We start from the raw sequence: 23,642 nt of genomic DNA, 5'->3' as shown, positions 1-23,642 counted from the left end.
GGCCCAAAAGAGAGGAATTTAACCTTAATAAGAACAACTGTTATTAATTGAATAAGCCCAAAACTAAATGGGCCTAAATAAAATCTATCAATGACTATGACATTTTATTTAGCAACATTAACCTATATGCATCTATAATAAAATTAAACACATAGGCTCACACAGGCACACTTTGGATGGGTCCTATCATGTTGCTAGGTCATACACAGATGAAAGAAGATTGTAAATATACCTGTTACAAATTATTATCTTGACCAAGGGAGCCATCAGATCATTAGATCTGGCAAAAAGTAACCATGGCTATTTGCAATCAAGTAATAATAGGTTTTAAAAACTTACACATAAGCTAAAACACATACTCCTGCAACAAGGTTAGCTGGATAGTTGGATGTAGGATTTATTTAATTTTAAATAAATATTTAATTTCGAAAATAATTAATTAAATAAAAAAAATTAAAAAATTTCGAAAATTTTTTTAAAAAATTTAAAAAAAATTTAAAATTAAACCTACAATTTTTGAAAAATTAGGTTTCAACCAACCTAAATATCATTTCAAAAATTTGCTAACTACTTTTAAATTTTAAATGTTATTTTATAAATAAAAATTAAATAAAAAATTAGAAAAGATAAATAAATATCTTTTTCAAATTTTTAAATGTAATTTAAATAAATAAAATAACAAAATTTAAAAAATTAGCAAAATATCTTATATCTATTTAAAATTACATGATTATAAATATCTTATTTTAAATTTAAATATGGTCAAAATATCTAAAAAGATTTAATTAAAAAATCTTAAAAGATAAGATATTTTTAAAATATCTTAAAAGATATTATAAATATCTTTAAAAGATATTATAAATATCTTAAAATATCTGACCTTAAATTTAAAAAAATATAATCAAATTTAAAAATAAGATAGATTTTTTAAGCAAAAAGATAAATACTAATTCTATTCAAATTCAAATTACACTAATATCTTGAATTAAATTAAAAAAATTTAAATTAATTCAAAATGATAATTAGAATTGAATTAGGAATAGTAATAGTATATATACAAAACCATACAAAAAATTGGAAGTTAATTCCATGAAAAAGTATGAAAAAGTGAAGAAAATTGAAAAAATTCGAAACTGTACGGACAGTTCTGCGATCGCAGGAAACTATCAGCACAGCCCCGATTTTGTCAAATCTTCAAAAAATCATAACTAATTCAAATAAAATCCAAATTGAGTTCTGTAAAAGGCTAACTTGCTTAATTTTTTCCATACTATCCAATAAAAATAATGCCAGAACCGAAATAACAATTATTTTTCACGAAAATTTCACAATCATCAATCAATCATCAAATAACACTCAATACAACATGATACCATCCAAAGAACATACAAACAATCGTTTTAAAGTCCAAATTACATGTAAGTAAATCAATTACCATGGCTCTGAGGCCAGTTGTTGGAAATTATTTTACCAGGATCTTAGATCTACTCACAAGTATGTTTATTAACATCCTAAATATGAACTCTCTAAAACGATAAATTAAACACATATAAAGTTTAGGAAACCTTACATTGGGTGCAGCGGAATATAATGACTCCTTCCGTTCAGATATCTAGCCCTTGATTCCTTTCTGTAGCAGAGCATTATCAATATCTGAACCTGGATCTCTTTCTCTGAATCTTTGATGCTGAAGCTCATTTGCTGATGATCTTTCTTCACGATCTTCCTCACTATGATTGAGGTATCACTTGATGTGTGTGGGCACTACTCAAATCACTAAGGATTTCGAAATTCTAAGGAAGAAGAGAGAGAGTGGTCAGCTAAAGATAGGGAGAGAGAAGGCTCAGTTTTTCTGAATAGAAAAAGTCAGAAGAAAAGTGTAATTTTCCTGAAGCCTTCACTATCTATTTATAGCATTCCTACTAGGGTTAGATTTGAATTATATGGCATTAAAATAATGAAAAAATCAGTTTAAATTTCCTACAAAAGTGGCTGGCCCTAAACTTAGTGGATTGGGCCTTGCTTTTTGCAATTTTGCAATTTTAACACCTTTTGTATCTGATTTTCTCAAAAATGCCAATTTCCTAATTCAACCATTTAAATGCCAATTCTAACTATTTAATAACTATAAATAATTATTAAATAATATTGTCATTTATCATATTTATTAATTGAACCATACAAAGTATCATAATTAACAAATATGCCCCTATAAACTCTTTCTTTACAATTTCGCCCTTACTTAGTGAAAAATTCACAAATAGACATAGTCTAATTTGAGAATTATAATTGATTAATCAAAACCAATTACATGAGTCTTACAAGCAATATTATCTCTACTAGTGGGGGGACCATGGGTCTATATAACCGAGCTTCCAATAAGTAGATCAAGAATTTAGCACTAAAATTCACTAACTTATTAATTCTTCGTTGAATCCACGCATAGAACTTAGAATTGCACTCTCAGTATAATAGAATGCTCTATATGTTCCACCATATAGACGCATCATTAGTTATCCATTGTTATAATCCTAATGTGATCAATGATCCTCTATATGAATGATCTACACTGTAAAGGGATTAAATTACCGTTACACCCTACAATGTATTTATTCCTTAAAACACTTGACCCCGTATAAATGATATTTCAGCTTATGTGAAATGAGTACTCCACCATTTATGTTCGTTTGGTCAAGCTCGAAGGAGATCATCCTTTGCTTACTATTCGCCAGATAGAAGCTATAGATTCCATGTTTATGATAGCGCTCCCACTCAATTGAACTACCGTGTTCCCAAAATGTACGTATCACCCTGACCTAAAAGTAGGCTTAACTAACAAATCAAAGAACACGAATAGACTTTCAAGATTGAGCCTAATCATAACAGGATTAAGAACATTTGATCTAGGATCAACTAGGCGATATTGACTTGAATAGATATTACGGTAAGTTTAATAAATCTAAGTCAAAGTTCAATATCGGTCCCTTCCGATGCATACTCCATGCATCCAACCTGAGCTTTACTTTAACCAATGCTCTGGAAAGAACATAGCACTTCTCCAAATGCAAGTAAACTCTGTTGTAGATTATCATATCAGTAAAACCCTATGTCTGATAAATCTAGGAAACTTTATTCACATAGTCATGTTTACTTTCCAATGTGTTGACGGCACAATAAACAGGATCAAGTATGTGAAAAGGGTTTCAGATGAATTTATACATTATGTACATATAATCATGAAATAAATCATGTGAACCATGCAACATTAAATGTTATTTCTAATCTATATTAATAAGTAAATCTGATTATATTGAAATGAGTTTTATTTAGGGCATAAAACCCAACACATTTCTGTTCTCTAAGTTCATTTTGAATTCAAGTAACCTCCATTAACCACCCATAATTTATCACGTTTTTCCCTCTTATTTTTGGTTCATCCACGAATTTTCAACTTCCTCTTAGCCCACGATTTAGCAACTGTTTTTCCCTCTCTGTTTCAGTTTTTTTCAATCTTATTTATAGGATGGCAATCACTCGTTCATCTTCATCCCCTTCTCCAGTTCTCAAACAGAAATCAAAAATGGGCAAGAAATCATTGGCCAACAAATCCAAGGGTAAACGCCCAATCATTGATGATTTTGATTCTGATTTTGAAGCTCCAATGCCGAAGCGTGTGAGACCCCATTCTTCGAAGAAAACGAAGCTGAACTTGGAGGAGCACACGCTTCCAGAAATTTCTGGGAAAAAATTTCAAAAATCTATTACACATGCTGAAGATCGGACTGAGGTTGGTTTTTAGTTTTATTTTCGTTTCCCCCTTTCTTCCATTTATGCTTTACCCGGATTTTGGCGTTTTCATGTTCATTATGCTTTGTGTAATTTTAGGGTTTCATTTGCGCATTTTGTTTCATGTTTTTAAATTTTTTAGTTATTTATTGTTGCTTTTGATCATTTCATTTGATTCAGTGCAGGTGTTGTTCTTTAATTTGGTTTTGTTTTCTTTATTTTCGGTGTTTTTTTGTGCTTACGGTGTTATGTGTTTTGTTTTCGTTTTTGGTGTTTTCAATCGGTCGTCGGTAGTTTCTTTTCGGTTTTTAATAGTTTGTTCTTGGTATGTTTTGATGTGTTTTCGATTTTCATTAGGTTTAGTTGTTTGCTGTTATATTTTAGATTTCAAAACGATTTTCAAATCTTTGCTCTATATTTTTCTATAGTTGTATATGTTTTTTAGTTTGTTTGTTGTTTTAATATAGTTTTATTGTTCTTTTTATACTGCATTTTTCAATTTCTTTTAGGGTTAGTTGTTTACTGTTTTTTTTATGTTTCCAAACGATTTCAGGTCTTTACTGTTATTTTCTGTGTAGTTGTTTGCCATTGATAGTTTGTTTTTAGTTTGTTTGTAGTTGTATTACAGTTTTCATACTGTTTTATTCAGGATTTATAATTTATCTTGGCCCTTTTCGTTATGTTGCAGGTTTGGGACTGTAAATTTAGTCATTCTGATTTTTACAGATCTAAGTGTGTATGCACCAGTGTTTATTCTGTGATAGATAATATTAAAAACACTTTATCTGTTAATTTGCTTTCTTTGTTTTGTCAGACTCAGTTTGGGCATTTTCTGGATATGCCTGAGTTTGTTTTTCATCCACAAGTCGTACATAGTTTATTACTAAGGGAAGTTTCTGACCTAATCCTAAGGAGTTTTGGGCTAAGGTTGCTGGCCGTTGCATACGGTTTAGTGCCGAAGAATTTTACCTGATTTCTGGTTTAGATTGTTTCGGTGATTGCAACAAGTTGTTGTTTTCACAGGAAACAAATCAATTGGTAGAAACATGTTTCCGTGGTGTAAAAACTATTGACAACAAAGCCATCGAGGATGCTTTTTTGGGTAGTCGGTGGGGTTTGGATGAGTCTATTGGTTTGAAAATGGATGTTTTGTATTTCATTCAGTGTTTTCTTCTTAGCAATACTCCTGACAAAGAAGTGTCTAGGTTTGTTCTAGATGTAGTTGATAGCGGTCGGTGGGATGAGTATTGTTGGGGTAGGGAATCATTTGAATTGACAATTGACTCATTCAAAGGTAGGATTGAGCATGGGATCATTATGAAAAATAGAAAGGCAGAGAAGGTAGGCCAATATGATGGCTGGTATAGGGCATTGGGATGTCCTTGGGTTTTCACTGTTTGGTTTTATGAATGCTGTCCTGCAATGGTGAACTCTTTCTGTAAGAGAGTTTCATCTTCTATTCCCAGGATTCTGAACTGGAGCAACACCATCGTCACCAAAAATCCAACCCTTCGAGACTTGAAGGGCAAGATTTTTTATTTACCTTTGGAGAAGGTACTTTACAGTTTCTTTACTGTTTTTTTCCTGTTTCTTTTCAGTTTTATTTATGTTGTTGTTTTTTGGTTTTTTCAATTGTTTTAATTTTTTTCATATTATGTTTGATTATGCTGTTCAGTTGAAGATAAAAAACATGCGTCCTACTGATGAAGAGAGGCAGCAGCTTCAACTTGACGGTCTATTTATCGATGAATCTATTGATGAACGTGGTGTAGCGAAGCAATCCTTCGAGGGTGGGTCATCTTCAAAAAAGTCTGATTCAGCAGATATTGATTGGATGAAATCTAAGCTGGAGATGCTCATTTCGAATCAATCATCATTGGCCGAGGACTTCATTTCATTGAGGTGTTTTGTTGATTTTAATTTCAAATCCGTAATGACTGTAATTAAGGATATCCAAGAGAAAGTTAATGCCATTCATCGTCGTCCTTCTGACGAGGTATTTATTCTTATTTTATTGTTTAGGTTTTTTTATATTTTTTTTGTATAGTTTCTTTACTGTTTTATTTAAGTTTCATTTATGTTGGTTGATACAGGGAAAGTCATCGGATGAATTAGTAACTCAAGATTCTGATGATGATGCTGATGATGATGATGATGATGATGATGATGATGCCGAGGATGATGAGAAGCAATTGCCTGATCCAGAAAATATTGATTCCGACTCCGACGATGGTGGTGAGTTGGTTAAAGTTGGTGGGGATGCTGATGATGCTGACAAGGCTGTTACTGCTGTTCCTTCTGCTGATGTGAATCCTTCTGAGGATGTTGGAGGGAGTGATAAAAATGTTAAGGATGTTGAGAAGCCGAAGGGCGATGAGTCTCGATTGAAGGGGGACGATTTCTTTGATGGGTTGAGCCAGCTTGTAATAGATGATGATCAAGTTGTGTTGGCTGGCTTGGAGGCTGTTGCTAAAATCAATGTAAGTTTACTTTTAATTGTTTTCAAAAAAACTAGGTTTCTTTTTGGTTGCTCATTAGTTTCTAGTATGTTTTGCAACTGTTTTAATGCATTCTTTATTTTTTAGGTCCCCGCACCCAATCCAGATGTTGTTGGTGAAAAGTCAGATGCCCTTCATACTGATGAAGAAACTGAGGATACTGTCTCTGATACACCTCTGTTGGATAAGAGGAAGCGTGCTCCGGCCTTGAAATCTCCATTTGTTGATTTCGGGTCTGCTGATGTCGAGAGCACTCCAATGGAGCTTATGTCCTCAGGTTCTCAATCAGCTGGGGATGATAGGGATTTCAAAATGGTGACTTATGTGAAGGGCCTTTATGCTCTTAATGATGCTTTTGCTGATCCCGTATCTACCGAGATTGAGGCAAAATTTGACTCTTGGATTGGTGAAGGATTGCTTAAACATCCTAGGTCACTGTTTTTATTAAATCTGTTTTTGTATTATTTTTTTTTTCAGTTTTATTCCTGTTTTAATGCTATTTTTTTGCTATTTTTTTTGTTGTTGTAGGCATTATAATTGTTATGAAGACGGCGCAAAGAAATTTACCCCGGGTTTTAGGCTAGGTGTTGATTATGTTGAGGATAAAACTTGGTTTTACCATTTGGCCACATGCGACATGTTTATGAACGACTCGGTAAAGTTTCCAATTTATATTGTACTTATGGTAGTTTGTTTTTAGTTGCTTTATAAATGTTTTTTAGTTTTGATACTACATTTCAGTTTTTTTACAGTTGTTAAACCTTTTCATTTGTGTTTCTGTGTTGTTTTTTTTTCTCAGCATATGAACACCATATTCTATTACCTTCAGAAAAAAGGTAAGTATTCTTCCGCTGTGACGTTGAATTTCGCAACTACTGATTGTCTTTTTGATGATTCCATCCAAGCATTGTACCACAAATTTAACAAGGCCAAGTCAATGAAGACTAAGATGTCACACATTCACGCTGCCCACCCAATTGCGCATTACATCCGAGGTATGCGCATTCCCTGTTCCAAGCCTTGGTATGAAGCCGATCACGTGCTTTTCATCATCAATTTAAGAAGGGAAAGTCATTGGGTTTTTGGGCGTCTTGACGTGAACGAAGGGACGTTGTTTCTGTACAATTCTTTGAGAACCGCGAAGATGAATGCCGCAGCTAGGAATGCGATGAAGGCTTATTCTGTGTTGCTGCCTTTATTTTTCGATTTACTTGGGTTCTGGAAGAATAGAGCACAAGCTCCTGCCTCAGTTTCTGACCCTACAGCTCCATTCAGAATCGTGGAGCTTAGTGGTTATGCGTCTCAGCAGAAGAAGTGAGTGTTTCTTTTAAGTTTCTTTTATGTTGATTTTTAGTTTCTAAACTGTTTATTTTTTCTCTATGTTTTTTAACAGTGATTGTGGAGCATATGTTGCTGCCTTTGCTGAATTCTTTATACACGGAAAGGATGTCTCTGCAGACTTTGACATCGAAGTTTATCGAACCCGACTTGCTTCACTTTTCTACTCGTACGGACAAAGGAAAATTGACGAAAGTATTGACAGCGAGGATGAGAAGCAAACCAAGTCTTCTAAGGCATCTAAATTGAAGAAATAGGATCTTTTAATTTGGTGGCTCTATTCTGTTATTTGTTGAATCTATTTACTTGACAAGTTTTAGTGTTGTTGTTTCAATGTAGGTATTATATTTGATTTTATACTATGTAGCTGGTTTAAAACTTTTAGGATATTTGACATTCACTCCTTATAATATCTTTATTGTATAGGTTTGTATTTCCCAAAGTTGTTTGTTTTTTTTAATTGTTCAAGTTCTTATATACGGTCGCACAACTATAGAGAAACTATTAACCAACTAAATACAAACTATGTTTTCATTTTCCTAAATAGTGCTATGAATGTATATTTATTCTTCGTATTCCATTAATCCTTTTCCCTTATTCAAGTGATGTTTTATCAATTATTGATCGTTCGCCTTTAAAGCGTGAAGAAGAAGTCATTCCGCCACTTAATATTTTACAAAGGGTCGCAACTGTAACAAAACGATTTTGAAACTATTAAAAAACTGTTTCAAATTTCATAAAAATGAAATCCCATGTATTTAGAACATCACAGATCAACCTATTTGAATTTGCACACAAAATTAAACAATTCAAATATTTCATATGTATCTATTTTATTGCTTGATTGTTGCATGTCTTTCAATTGTGTCCGTGTTGTCCACATTTGCCGCACCTGTTATGTTTTTTTGTATCCCATTCAGATAAAAACCTTCGTTTCCTTGGTCTTCCAGATCTTATTTTTTGGTTTGGTGGCAGAACAATGATATCTTTTATGTTTTGTGGCACATCCCAAGTTGTGTGATTGTGTACCGAATATGTTGAGCCGATGTATGTTTCAAGCCATGTTCGCGTGGTGTAATAACCCGAACAGTAGTTGTAAACATTCAAGTTCATCTCTTTTATAACAGCAAGCGCATGAGCACACGGTAACTCATCAAGTTGGAATCTGTTGCAACTGCATGTTTTCTCCTTCAGGTTGATGACCCATGATCTGGTTAGTTCAATGACTTCGAACATGGTCTCGTTTATTGGTTTTACCTGCGTATTAAGTGTAAAACTATTAATATGTATAACAACGAAAAACAAACTATAAAGAAACTATAATGCAACTAAAATATTAAACATGTCATTACATTTTCTGTCAATGATTCCACAAAGTTGTCGACTAATTTCTTTTCTGCTGTAGGTGTTAAAAATGTTGTTGTTTTATGTGCTTTTTTCCTGTTTGTGTATGTCCATTGTTGAACCAATGCTCTCAATGACTCCATCAGTGTTGTGATTGGTAGCTCTCTAGCTGCCAAGTTTGCTGCATTTAGAGATTCAGCAATGTTTGAAGTCATAGTTGAATACCTGTTGTTTTTGCAGTGGTATCTTGACCATTTGTGGTATCCAACTTGTTGTAAATATGGTCTTACACGGATGTCCAAGCTGTCCAACTCGCTCATATGGTATTCAAATTTCCTCTCTGTGTATGCTCTGGCTGCAGCGAAGAATGGTTTATCCAGCTTGCTTGCATTCTTCTTGAAGGTTGCTTTTAGGTTGCTTAACAGGTGGTATACACAATAGCAATGTGTGATTTCTGGAAATACTTGACAAGCTGCCTTACTTATGCTCTCATGTCTATCTGAGATCAAGCACTGTTCCTCTCTAATCCCATATGTTTCTCTCACTTTTGTGAAAAACCATTGCCATGAGTTGTTGTTTTCTGAATCCACAACAGAAAAAGCTAGTGGAAAAATGTGCCCATTTGCATCCTGTGTACAAGCAGAGAGCAGTGTACCTCCATATGTTGATTTAAGGAAAGTTCCGTCAACAACTATTATAGGTTTGCATTTCTTCCATCCTTTTATTGATGCATCCAGTGCGACAAACAAGTACTTGAAGCTGTTGTCATCCTCTGTTTCCATGTGCACTATTGTTTCGGGATTAGTTTTTTGCAACATGTGCAAAAAACCGGGCAGCAACTTTGTATGATTCGTTGGCTTTTCCTCGTAATTCTTCTTGCGCGTGCTCTTAGCTTCTCCATGCTTTCATGTAGTTCATTCGACCCCATACTTGTGTTTCATTTCTCCTACGATGTCTTGTGGCGTTTGAGTTGTTTTTATGTTGGTGAACCGTGGCTTGATGTAGTTTCCAATCAATTTCGTTGTAGCTTGTCTCTTGTCGGCAAATCCGATGTTTAGATCACAAGTGTGTATCACCTTTGTCGTACTTTCGAATGATGAATGACTTTGTTGGCCCGTTTCTGGATGCTGTTAGTGCCCACTTGCATTTTGGATCCAAACAACAAATCTTGTATGTTCTTGCACATGATTTTTTAACTCTGAATTGGAAGTTGTTCCTAATTGCATAGAAACCAAGCACACTTTGCAGTGTTTCTTTGTCTTTGTATATTTGTGCTTCTTCTATTTCTGGATGATGCGGATCTGTGATTAGTAGTTCGTCATAATCCGTGATTTACGGTTCCTTTTTCTGTTGTTTTCCAGTTGCTCAACCATTTCCTCTGCCACAAGTTTTGCATAGTCCATGAAGTCAAAACTTTATTCCCCAAATTCCAGTACTCTTGCTTCAATTATATGTTGTTGATTTGTTGAGTCTTCTGTTGTTGCTGCATTGTATTCGATTGGTTGGAAGGCGCTTCTATGTGTAATTAATGAATTGTCATTTCCAAAGAATGTTGCATCGATGGTTGTTGTTGGGTTGTTGATGACATTCACACACATTGGGTATGTTGTGAAGTCGGGGTCTTTCAGTTTGAGTTGTATGTAGAAATGCAGGCTTTGATCATCCTTTATCCTCAATGGTTGGTATCCTTCCTTCACTTGATATTTCAGTTGCAAAACAGTATTTTCTTGGTTGCATTCCAGGGCATCTTTGAGTTTCTGTTGCAAATCTTCATAGTTACAATTGGCAGAAATGTAGTGTCCACTGGCTTCATAATTTTCATAATTCATTCGATCATCGAATTTTCCATTGTAGAAGACTAGGAATGGAATATCTTTCCTTTCCTGTGTTTTTGCAATGGTTATTAGTCCGAGGCAACGAATTTTAAAACTGGTTTTATTATGTTATGAAATAGAGTACAAACTTACTTCTATCTCTGTTCCTTTGTTCAAGCATTGTATTTCCTGTCCTGATTCCTGATTTTGCCATTTTTTTGGTTGTTAATAAACTACAAAGAAACGAGAATAAAACTATTAAGAAACTTCATTTAAATTTTGGGAAACTAACCATTTCTCAAACTGTTCTGTCCTCTATCTTTTCCACAATAAATTCCTGCAAAAAACGTAATGACACTATTATTAAATGATTATGGAACTGTAAACCAACTGAAAAACCACAATTATATCCCCAAAATTACATAGTTCTTACTCATTGTCATTTTTCATCATGTTTATTCGAATCAGATCGATTTACAACTATTATAAAACTAATTTGCTACCATTAACATACATCTTACCTTGTATATATGCTAGCTCTTGGTACTTGTCATATAACACTTCTTCATGATTTCTAAACCATTTTCAAACGATAATGCAACTGTAAGCCAACGCAAAAAAAATTAAAAAAAAGTTATTAGTATCCCTTGGTTCCTTAATCAGAATCAGTTCTTGTTTATTGGTTTTACCATATGAATTGCCTGTTGCACACCATTGAATCAACCAGAATGCAACTAAAAATGTTGTGTATCATTGTTGAAAAAAAAATTCAGTTCATACCTTTTTTTTGGATTTGAGGGGGAGCTCCAGATCTGTTCAATAGAGATTTACATTGCTTCAATCTGAATTTTCGACGATCGTTTGAGTGATATTGCACTATAAAAACCGAAATCAAATGTTGAATTTCAGTTTCTCCACGGTTGTCCTGCTCTTTTTTTTAAAAAATTTATGTTTAGATCGTTGGATTTGATCGTTTCCTATTGAAATTCGACGGGATTTACAGCTGTTTTACGTTCGATCTGGTTTCATTATGGTTGCGTGGCCGACTGCATCGATGGAGCTTCATTCATCCTCTCCGTTTGTGACGTGCGGCTGAAAGTAAGGGCAAGTGGTATTTTTGTAATATTTTCCTTTTGGGCTGTACAAATGTTCATTGGGCCGGCCCACAGTATTGTTGTAATATTTTTCCCTTTTTAGAATATTCCTGTTTTTTTCCCATTTTTAAATGTCATTTTTATTGGCAATTTTATTTTCATTTTTGGTTTTTATTTTTTTAATTTAGTTTTTATTGATTTATGTAATATACTATAATCTATATCTTTATATATAAAAAGTGTCTATCTAACGGCAATTCTTAGTTTAACGATTTTTTTTTTATTTAGCCTTACACGATTAACTTAACAGACTGTTAACGTTAAACGTTAACAAATAAATAAACCCAATAATTAAACCAAAAAATTAAACAATCTTTTTTTTAAAATTAAAAAAAAATATCTTACCCACATATCTCTCTAACAAATCCTACCATTTTTTAAATTGAAATTTTTTTACACGGCTGAATTCAAATTTCAAAAAATAAACCCAATAATTAAACCCAAAAAATTAAATAATATATACGATTAACTTACATATCTCTCTAACAAACTACAATTTTTGAAATTTTTTTAATTTCAAAAAATAAACCCAATAATTAAACTAAGAAAATTAAACAATGTTTACGATTAACCCATTCATCACCCATACAGGCAAACACAACAAAAGCCTCTCTCTCTCAATTTCACTACTGAAACAGAATGCAATCATCAGTTGTTAATTCTCATTGGTTTTGGTAAAATTTACACCTTCAATACTTCTTTGTTACTTTTGTTGTGCTATTTTGAGTGATGGTGGCTTTATAATGAACAGATAAAATTTTAATACTTCTTTGTTACTTTATAATCGAGACTTTGAGAATTGAGGGCTTCCTTCTTTGTCTAATTTACACACGCTTTGCTTATTCTTAATTTTATAATATTTATTTTTCCAGGTCAAAGATATTCTTGCTGCTATTATTTTAAGAACTAGAACAAATGCAACATATATTATAACCTTATTATTATTGTTTCCAATATGTTTTTACTGGACATAAAAGTTTAATTTAAATTTATTATTCAAATCTCTCTAAATTAAATATTATTTATTTTTAATTCATTTATTTCCTTCCGAACTCATAATATAATACTTAATATAAAACATAGCATACGTGCATCGCACGTAACAATATACTAGTATCTATCTATATATCTATATAAAATAGAAGTATGAGGCAGTGACGTGGCGGTCTCAAAATACTTTAAAATCATCTTTCTTTTTTCTCCTTAATTCTCTCTTTTCTTTCATTTTTTATTAATTTCATTCATATATATTAATCTATATATATATTAAACTTACCACACTAAGCGTAGTGTCTTGGTTTTTTTTTTATTATTTTTTTTTTAAAAAAAAAAAAGTGATATTTAAAAATATCATGCACATATAAAATATTCATCTTTTACTATTTTTACTATTGTTCTATTTTTTTTTACTATTTTATTATTTTTTTACTATTTTATTATTTTTTTTTGAAAGTATTCACTCTTAATTGTATAAAATGTTGTTAACTATTAACAATATTTAAAAAAGATCATACACGATGATGTTGGTATGTTGGTTCTATTTTTTTTTAAATTTTTTTTAAAAAAGTAATATTTAAAAATATCATGGACATATTATTTTATTTTCTTACTATTTTATTATTATTTTTCAAATCAAATTTAAAAAATATCATCACAACTTCAAATTAACATAACATCAGAATAAAAATTAAACCATGAATGAAGATTTATGCTACTATTTTTTGAATTCCGATATTTATTAGTAACAAATTTAATATTTTAAATATTTACGTCACAAATTTTTTAATAGTAAAGTTAAAATTTTAATATAATTTTACTAAGTAATTATTTTTAATTAAAATACACAATTTATTTTGTATATATAATTTAAAATATTTTATATATCCGCTGCGAAGCGCGGGATGTTTACTAGTTTAGATCTATTTCACAAGTACTTTTCACCCTTCTTCTTTTTCTTTTCTTATTGTTTTCTTTTTAGAGTTTTTTATTTTCTTTTTTCTACTATTTTGTAAATTAATTCTAATTTATAAATTTAGAGAAAAATAAAAATTTCTGTATATTTTAAATATTTTTTTTTATATTTATTATTATTATTATTATATGGTAGCTTAATATATGTGTTCAATGTCATATAATTAATATGGTACTTTATAACTGATTAGTATTTTCTTAAGGTGTTCAATACTGTGTACACAATAATTTTTTTTATGAATAACCATAATCTTTTGTACAATTTTTTTTGCTTATTTATTTATTATTAGTAATAGAACATTATTATTATTTGACACCTTCAAATGGCCATATGGTAACATTATACGAACATGACACTTAATAATTTATGAGACTCGATATTGAAATGAACTAATAACTATATGTTACCATTTATAGTATTTAGCACATTCCTTAGCATTTTTCTTATTAATATGTACATATCTATTAGAATTAACTTTTTGTTCAATTATACATAACTTCGTAAGTTTTGTTTACTTGTTGCGCATAGGTAAAAATTTTCTATGTGAGTGTGTGTATTTTTTTATATCATATTTGGACAAATTATTAATACTTTTGTCGATTTTCTGTACATTTTTTTTACTATTTTTCTCCTATATTTTCTTCAATTTTTCTCTTATTTATTTTTTGAAATTTTTCTAATATATAATCGTGTAGAGCATACATATAGGATTAATCTTTTTTTGTTATTATTTTGCTTTTTTTCATAATTTTTTGTTAACTATTATTTTTATTTTTTCTAAATTTTACATTTTAGTATATAATAGTAGAGAAAATTACATATGCTTACATTTAAACAGGACAATTGATGACCGTGAATCATCTTGTTTAAACATAATCTAATATCCTATAATTTCTTAATTAGTTTCCATGGCAAAATAAACTAATAAGGGCACTCCTAGACTCGTAGGACCTCTATTGATACGTTCCATCATCACTATTTTAAATGAGTCAAATATCAGTTTGAGTTTGGGCGATGGGACACACTTTTGGATTATAGAATTAGAATCTCAGTCATTGATTCGGTTGACTTTTGAGATATCAAAACAAAGACGTCAATTTGATGTTGTAATTTTTCATAGTAATTATAGTATTCTCTGACTTTCGAAGACACATAGGTCTATATGTGCTTGATGTGTTGTATTTTGTTCGTTTGTTCTTTTTTTTTTTTTTTTTTTTTGGCAAGGGTTTTTATGGTATGTTTTGATTGTGATAATGTGAAGGAATAGAGCCAAACAATTGTAAAACATCTTTCTCTCTCAAAATAAAAATTTATATATATACATAACATCTTAATTGGCTATATATATATGGAAAATCTATGATCGATAGGGAATATATAATATTTAAAATTTTGTAAAATTTACTACAACGTATCATTCTTATTATATAGTGTAAGACTGTATAAGAATATATCCCTACATTAATTACTTTCTAAATGTCCAACAACTTAAAAGTTTTGAAAATTAATCATAAACTAATAGCTTAATAATTATAGTCAGTTTTTTTTAGTCACATTTTGACTATAAATTATCAACTAGGTACTTAGCACCACTTGAAGTGTGACATTGTTATTGTTATAATTAAATATCTGATCCTACATAATTGAATATAATGACTTATGAAATAACGTTAGCTATTTTTAAAATATCATCTTGTAGTTTTGCTATACATTAGAGGTGGGCATCATCCAATCCAATCCAATTGAACCGAACCGATCCAATCCAATCCAATTACAAAAAGTTGGATATCCAATTACAATTGGATTGGATTGGATGCTAAAAGTTGGATTCTAATTGGATTGGATCGGTTATTGGATGTCAATCTCAAAATCCAATTAAAAACCGATCCAATCCAATTACATTTATATATATTAAAAAATTATTTATATAATAAAAAATATAATAAATATTTATTATATTTTTATTAGATTTTTTTTGTATGTTGAATTTGTAACACTTGATTGTTTAGTGTATTTATTTTCATGATGTTTTGTTCTATTTTATTACATAGAAATGTTATTGTTTTAATTATTTAAAACTTTTAGCTACAATACACTTGTAAGAATAGTATATTTATGAAGTACTAAACTTAAATAAAAAGTGATACTTAGTTTTTTACGTAATTTTCTTTATATTTTTAAGCTAATATTGAAATTTAGGTGTGTCATTGGATATCCAATTAAAAAACCGATCCAATCCAATTAGTAATTGGATTGGATTGGATTGGATTTTGAGGTCTTATTGGATTGGATCGGATGATGATTTTCCAAATCCAATTACCAATTGGATTGGATCGGATGAGAAAAAAAAGGTTGGATTGGATCGGATGCCCACCCCTACTATACATCACTAAAACCTAATAGCAATTGTTATTCATATTTTTAAATAAGTGACATGTGGCATAAAAAGAAGCAATAATCTCATCATCTCATAAATTAAAACCCCTCAATTAAACAAAGTCACGGAGAAACTTCACTAATCTGGAAGAAGGTCAATACTTAGAGGTATGCAGAGATCCACCTTGCTTTACCTTAGCTTCCCAGATACCAAAGACTTATTACCACTCGGGGACCCGCAGTGGTCCAAGCCCAAAGGTTGCCTAAGTGATACCTAGATGGGTACTCGAAGGGCCTATCACGGAGGTTGACTGTCCAAAAGGATCGCGAATGTTGTTGGGTTTTATGCCCTAAATAAAACTCATTTCAATATAATCAGATTTACTTATTAATATAGATCAGAAATAACTTTAATGTTCCATGGTTCACATGATTTATTTCATGATTATATGTACATAATGTATAAATTCATCTGAAACCCTTTTCACATACTTGATCATGTTTATTGTGCCGTCAACACATTGGAAAGTAAACATGACTATGTGAATAAAGTTTTCTAGATTTATCAGACATAGGGTTTTACTGATATGATAATCTACAACAGAGTTTACTTGCATTTGGAGAAGTGCTATGTTCTTTCCAGAGCATTGGTTAAAGTAAAGCTCAGGTTGGATGCATAAAGTATGCATCGGAAGGGACCGATATTGAACTTTGACTTAGATTTATTAAACTTACCGTAATATCTATTCAAGTCAATATCGCCTAGTTGATCCTAGATCAAATGTTCTTAATCCTGTTATGATTAGGCTCAATCTCAGGAGGCTATTCGTGTTCTTTGATTTGTTAGTTAAGCCTACTTTTAGGTCAGGGTGATACGTACATTTTGGGAACACGGTAGTGCAATTGAGTGGGAGCGCTATCATAAACATGGAATCTATAGCTTCTATCTGGCGAATAGTAAGCAAAGGATGATCTCCTTCGAGCTTGACCAAACGAACATAAATGGTGGAGTACTCATTTCACATAAGCTGAAATATCATTTATACAGGGTCAAGTGTTTTAAGGAATAAATACATTGTAGAGTGTAACGGTAATTTAATCCCTTTACAGTGTAGATCATTCATATAGAGGATCATTGATCAAATTAGGATTATAACAATGGATAACTAATGATGTGTCTATATGGTGGAACATATAGAGCATTCTATATACTGAGAGTGCAATTCTAAGTTCTATGCGTGGATTCAACGAAGAATTAATAAGTTAGTGAATTTTAGTGCTAAATTCTTGATCTACTTATTGGAAGCTCGGTTATATAGACCCATGGTCCCCGCACTAGTTGAGATAATATTGCTTGTAAGACTCATATAATTGGTTTTGATTAATCAATTATAATTCTCAAATTAGACTATGTCTATTTCTGAATTTTTCACTAAGTAAGGGCGAAATTGTAAAGAAAGAGTTGTAGGGGCATATTTGTTAATTATGATACTTTGTATTGTTCAATTAATAAATATGATAAATGACAATATTATTTAATGATTATTTATAGTTATTAAATAGTTAGAATTGGCATTTAAATGGTTGAATTAGAAAATTGGCGTTTTTGAGAAAATCAGATGCAGAAAAGATAAAACTGCAAAATTGCAAAAAGTGAGGGCCAAATCCACTAGTATAGGGCCGGCCACTTTTGTAGGGTTTTCCCTCTGATATTTTCATTATTTTAATGCCAAATAATTCAAACATAACCCTAGTGGAATGCTATAAATAGATAGTGAAGGCTTCAGAAAAATTACACTCAAATTTTCTATTTTTCCTTTAGAGAAAAACCTGAGCCTTCTCTCTCCCTATCTTTGGCCGAATCCACTCTCTTTCTCTTCCTCATTGAGATTTCGAAATTCTTAGTGTATGAGTAGTGCCCACACACAGCAAGTGATACCTCAATCATAGTGAGGAAGATCATGAAGAAAGACTTTCAGCAAGAAGGAGTTTCAGCACCAAAGATTCAGAGAAAGAGATACAGGTTCAGATATTGATAATGCTCTGCTACAGAAAGGAATCAAGGGCTAGATATCTGAACGGAAGGAGTCATTTAATTCCGCTGCACCCAATGTAAGGTTTCCTAAACTTTATATGTGCTTATTTCATCGTTTTAGAAAGTTCATATTTAGGGTGTTAGTCAACATACTTGTGAGTAGATCTAAGATCCTGGTAAAATAATTTCCAACAAATGTTTACCTTGGATACAAACTCGGATCGTCCAGCGACGATTATGCTTTTTTTGACACATAATCAGATCTTGTCTCCTGTGTCAGGACATGGTAATGCGCGCACACTTTTTTGACAAACAGTTATTCCAAGCATTTACTTTTCAAGGTCAAACTTTTTGGCGACACACGCCCATTACGTACAGTGTTCCCCTATTCTCCAACCGCTTCAAACACACGAGCACAAATCCTTTCAAGGGGCTCAAACAATCATCTCTTTTTGTATGTATTTTACCCCATTAGTGGGCTTTTTACAGAAATCTCAGGAAGGTCATGGGCATTTCCATACCCGCCCTTTAGCCTATAAATATCCTTCTATTTCAATACGAAGGGGGGATCACAACCTAGATAGTCGAAGCTCTGCTATTTTTATTTTAAGCTTTCCTGTTCTTCAAGAGAAACACAGAATATAGAGTTAGGATTTCTTGCTTAAATACTGTAAAAACATCAAACACGACCTTTGAGGCTAATAAACTCACTAGTGGACCAGGTTAAATTAACACCTGAACCGTGTAAAATCTCCATCTCATTTATTTATGCATTTTATTATTTCTCAAGCTCTTAAATATTTAGTTTCTGAAAATCTTAATAAATATTTTGGTGCTTTCATTGAGAGCTGAAGAAAGACCTAAACTCATAGTGCTACTACAGCCATGGTGTTTACTTGAAAAATAGTTCCCAAAAAGACTCCTCAGGGTGGCCTCGATGCTGTCATGGAGGATGTAAACCCCCTCTTGCCAGAGCACACCCAACCGAGTGATGCGAGAGGTGGGGATACATCCAACGCTGACAACGGAGAGGGTAACTTGAACAACCAAAATGACCACATCGACAAAGATCGAGATGCTCAAGACTAAATAGAAGTTGGCCCATTAAGAGAAGTTTTCTCAGAGAATGGAGGAAATCATGGCTCGCCTCCAAGCTAAGTTTGGAGATCTGGATGAGGGAGATTCAGATGATGAACCCTCAATAGAATGTGTCGAAGGAAATAATAGGAAAAACCCTGCTAATGCTGGAACCTGTTCTCTAGTACAGATAAGGAAAAAGTAAAAGTAGGTGACCCTTAGAACCCTTTAGCTCCCGTACCTCCTTTAAAAAACACAAATCCGGCCAGTAGACCTACTCGGGCATAGAAGGCCATTTAAGCCTCCAGGCTCAGACACCCTTCTACTCTAAAAGGTCCTACTGCACAAAAAAGGACTGGTACGAAAGTACCCAGGCCTAGAGGAAGGAAAAGCCACCCGAGTGATTTTGTAAACTAGGACAATGGGACCAAGGAACAATATTCTGATGATAATTAGTCCACAGTAGATCTCTGAAGGTGTCTTGACGCCAAGTATGAGAAGGCTAAAAGTGAAAGGGCGAGGCCACAAGGGAATGACCTCAAAAATCATCTAAATGGCAAGTTTCGCGTATGAGATCTCCTGGACAGTGACGCCAAGAGGTTGGAGGAGCAAATTGTTGCTCTAAGACAATTTGTCAATTGGTCCGAAAGTAAGGCGAGACCCTCATCGATTCTGAGGTTGAGGACCTGGAACCATGGGTCAGGAGGATCACAGAAGCACCACTCTAGGAGAACTTTAAGATGCCCAGATTAAGTTGTATGATAGGTGCACAAATCTGAAGACCCACCTGGCCAAGTATAATAAAATGATGCAGGTGGCGAGTTTAAGTAAAGATGCCAAGTGTTTGTGCTTCTCCCTGATGCTCACCAAGTTTGCAGAGGACTAATGAAAAAGGTTGGCTCTCAGATCAATTCATAGCTAGAAGGAATTGTAGTCTGCCTTCTGGAAGCAATTCATAGCTACCCACAACTATGATATGGAAACGGTATCCATCACCAATGTTAACAACAAGTAGGAGAAAGCCTCAAGAATTTCATTCAATGATTGATGGAGACAGCAGCTAAATAAAAGTGATTGATGACATGAAGCTTGTGGCCTTACAATCTGGACTTGTAGTTTGCTCCTTAATATGGGGAGAGATGCAAAGAAGAAGGGTTGAGACATTTTTTGAGTTCATTGCTAGGGCACAAGGTTTTATCAATTTAGAGGATACTTTTCAATAGGCTTTCGAAGTCCCTCCAGCATTTGCTCCTTCCGTGACCACTCCATGCTTTGTTCCACAAGCCTCTGTTCCTGGAACATAATACACCCTGACAGTCTATGGACCTTATGCATCCATGCAACACCTACACAAACCCATTTTTCTGGGTATGAAGCGGCACAAATCGTATGCAGTATTGCTCCCAGACAGTCAAAGCCCCAAATGGATGTTATGGAACAAAATGTAAGTCATTCTCAGAGTAAGAGAAGTGGAAAGAATCAAGGTAAAAGTGAAACTTTGAAAAAGCCAAGGAAGGATTATGAACTAAAGTACAGTGAGTATACCAGCCTGGTTGATACTTGGGAAAACTTGTACAATGTAACCTGGAATATGGTTCAGTACATGAACCCCCTAAGAATTCTTTAAGGGGGAAAGCTTAAAAGAGATCCAAGAAAGAGGTGTGAGTATCACAGAGACGTGGGACACATAACCAATGAATGTGGCTACTTAAAGGATGAAATCGAGATGTTGGCAAGAATTAGACACTTGGGTCAATAGTTCTGCATTCCTATTGTCTATCCTAGGCGGGGTTATTCACGGACCGTTGATCATTTTGGGACAGTAAGGTACCATAAACTCTTTGCAAGGAGTAGATCACCCTCAAGCTCCTAAATCACAACTTTCAGCCCTACCTGCTCTGCTAGCTCTGCCAGCTCAGGCTGCAGTAGCAGTACTAGCTCCAAGATTAGGGAACTTATACCCTCTAGGTTTAACTCTACCATCGGTAGATAGACATGTGGCCACGATCTTAGGAGGACCGTATATTGCAGGAACTACCAAAATTTCCCAAAAAAGATATTTGAGGGAATTAGATGGAGCAGGGGAAACATGTGTAGTGGTATAATGACCAGCCCAACGTCCTCAAACTGTAAACTTGCCCATCAGGTTCACAAAGGATGATGTTAGATATGTACATTTTCCCCATAATGGCCATTTAGTCATTGAAGCCCAAATAACCAATAAGAGGGTTTCCAGAGTCTTGGTAGATAATGGGAGCTCAGTGAACATCTTATTCAAGTTTGCATTCTAAGAGTTTGGACTCATAGAGGCTAACCTATCACCTTGTCCCATTCAATTACAAGGCTTAGTGGGGATGCTCTGATGCCTATGAGAAAAATAGATCTCTGAATCACGCTCAAAGAAGAAAATAATGTTTGTGCCTTCAAACACTACACCTTTGTAGTGGTGGATTGTCCCACGGATTACAACAACATACTAGGACGACCAATCTTAGTGGACTTTGGGGTAGTAACTTCTATAAGACACTTGTGGATGAAGTTTTCCTGTGACAATGGGTACATTGGAGTAGTCAGAGGTGATCAGAAAAGTGCAAGGAGTCGTTACAATGTTTCTGTTTAGACCATGTTCATGGTCCCGGAAGAGGCAATTATTACTCTCAGAATGGATACTCAAGTAGAAACTGAAGCCATCTGGGAGGATTTTAAAGATGAGTTGGATCCTATAGTGGGGATAGAAAGAGTAATTGAGCTGCTGGAGGATGTAGAAGAGGTCAACATCTGCGACATAGATCCCACTAAGACCATTAAAGTGGGGAAAAACTTACATCCAGTTGTGAAGAAGAAGATTGTGGACACCGTCAAAGAAAATTAAGATGTGTTGGCATGGATCCATTCTGACATGATGGGGATCAACCCCAATACCATTTCCCTTGACTTGAACATCAAGGAAGATGCAACACCAATTCGCTAAAAGTGAAGGCTCTTAGATTCGGTAAGGGCAGAGGTAGTGAAGGCAGAGGTGGATAAGTTAACTACGAATGACTTCCTATAGGATTCATTGTATCCAGTATGGTTGGAAACCTAGTTTTGGCCCCTAAGACCAATGACACATGGAGAATGTGCATTTATTTTAAGGACCTTAACAAAGCTTGCCCCAAGGATTGCTTCCCCCTTCTGCGAATAAACCAGATGGTGGATGCCAGTACCAAATATGAGTTGCTGAGCTTCATGGATGCATACTTCAGTTACAACCAAATTAAAATGCATGGCACGGACTAAGAACACACCAACTTTTAGATAGATAAAGGGTTGTATTGTTACAAAGTGATACCATTTTGATTGAAGAATGCCAGAGCCGCGTATCAGCAACTTGTTAATAAAATGTTCAAAAACTAATTGGAGAGGAATATGGAAGTATATGTGAATGATATGCTAGTAAAGTCTAAAACTTTCAGAGAACACAATACAGATCTCAAGGAGGCCTTTTTAGTCCTCTAGAAATATGGGATGAAACTTAATCCAAAAAAGTGTACGTTTGGAGTTTCCTTTGGCAAGTTCTTGGGCTTTATTGTCAACTCTTAGGGGAATTGAGGTGAACCCAGAGAAGATCAAGGAATTCATCAACATGCCTTTCCCCAAGAAGCACAAGGACGTGTAGAGTGTTACTAGAAGGATCACAACCCCCTATAAGTTCATTTCAAAGCCAACAGATAAATGCATTCCATTCTTCAATGTGTTGCGAGGAAATAAGAAAATTGAATGGGTTGAGGAGTGTGAAGAAGTCTTCCAGAATTAAAGGAGCACTTGACTTAGGCTCCAGTTAGATCACTAGGGGTATGACACATCTTCAATCCTCTTTCCCAAAATGGAAGGATTGCTTGAAGTCTGTCTCACTCCCAGTGATGCTTTCACCATTTGATCTTTTTAAGCGAAGTCATCGCTTGAATATTTAGGAAACTCTAGCCTTCCCTCGCGGAAGCCAAAGTCTACCTCACAAAAATTCAACATGACTCTCGCATGCACGTTATTTTTCGTGCAAGAAAGGTCACTAGGGGTGCAATACATCTTCAACCCTCCTTCCTAGAATGGAAGGACCGCTTCAAGTCTGCTTCACTCCCAGTGATGCTTTTACCCTCTGATCTTTTTAAGCGAAGTCATTGCTTGAATTTTTATGCAACTCCAGCCTTCCCTTGCGAAAGCTAGAGCTTGTTTCATAAAAATTCAACATGACTCTCACATGCACATTAT

General features: G+C 33.7%; 2 protein-coding genes across 2 annotated transcripts; one reads left to right on the top strand and one right to left on the bottom strand.

Annotated features, from left to right (window-relative positions):
* Positions 1-4,692: 4,692 nt before the first annotated feature.
* On the top strand, positions 4,693-7,879 carry LOC133035961 (uncharacterized). The gene is made up of 7 exons (XM_061112416.1): positions 4,693-5,340; positions 5,462-5,782; positions 5,880-6,266; positions 6,372-6,715; positions 6,813-6,939; positions 7,084-7,598; positions 7,678-7,879. Exons 1-7 carry the CDS (start codon positions 4,927-4,929, stop codon positions 7,877-7,879), a joined length of 2,310 nt encoding a protein of 769 aa, XP_060968399.1. The 5' UTR covers positions 4,693-4,926.
* A 509-nt stretch (positions 7,880-8,388) lies between these two features.
* LOC133035960 (protein FAR1-RELATED SEQUENCE 4-like) lies at positions 8,389-9,782 on the bottom strand. The gene is made up of 3 exons (XM_061112414.1): positions 8,975-9,782; positions 8,652-8,879; positions 8,389-8,400 (listed from the first exon to the last, which is right to left on the bottom strand). The coding sequence occupies exons 1-3, from the start codon at positions 9,746-9,748 to the stop codon at positions 8,389-8,391; spliced, it is 1,014 nt and encodes a 337-aa protein (XP_060968397.1). The 5' UTR covers positions 9,749-9,782.
* Positions 9,783-23,642: the final 13,860 nt, after the last annotated feature.

Source organism: Cannabis sativa, chromosome 3 (assembly GCF_029168945.1).
Source record: "Cannabis sativa cultivar Pink pepper isolate KNU-18-1 chromosome 3, ASM2916894v1, whole genome shotgun sequence".
Classification (NCBI taxonomy): domain Eukaryota; kingdom Viridiplantae; phylum Streptophyta; class Magnoliopsida; order Rosales; family Cannabaceae; genus Cannabis; species Cannabis sativa.
The sequence above is the reverse complement of the archived record's forward strand: the minus strand, read 5'-3'. Positions and strand labels throughout refer to the sequence as shown.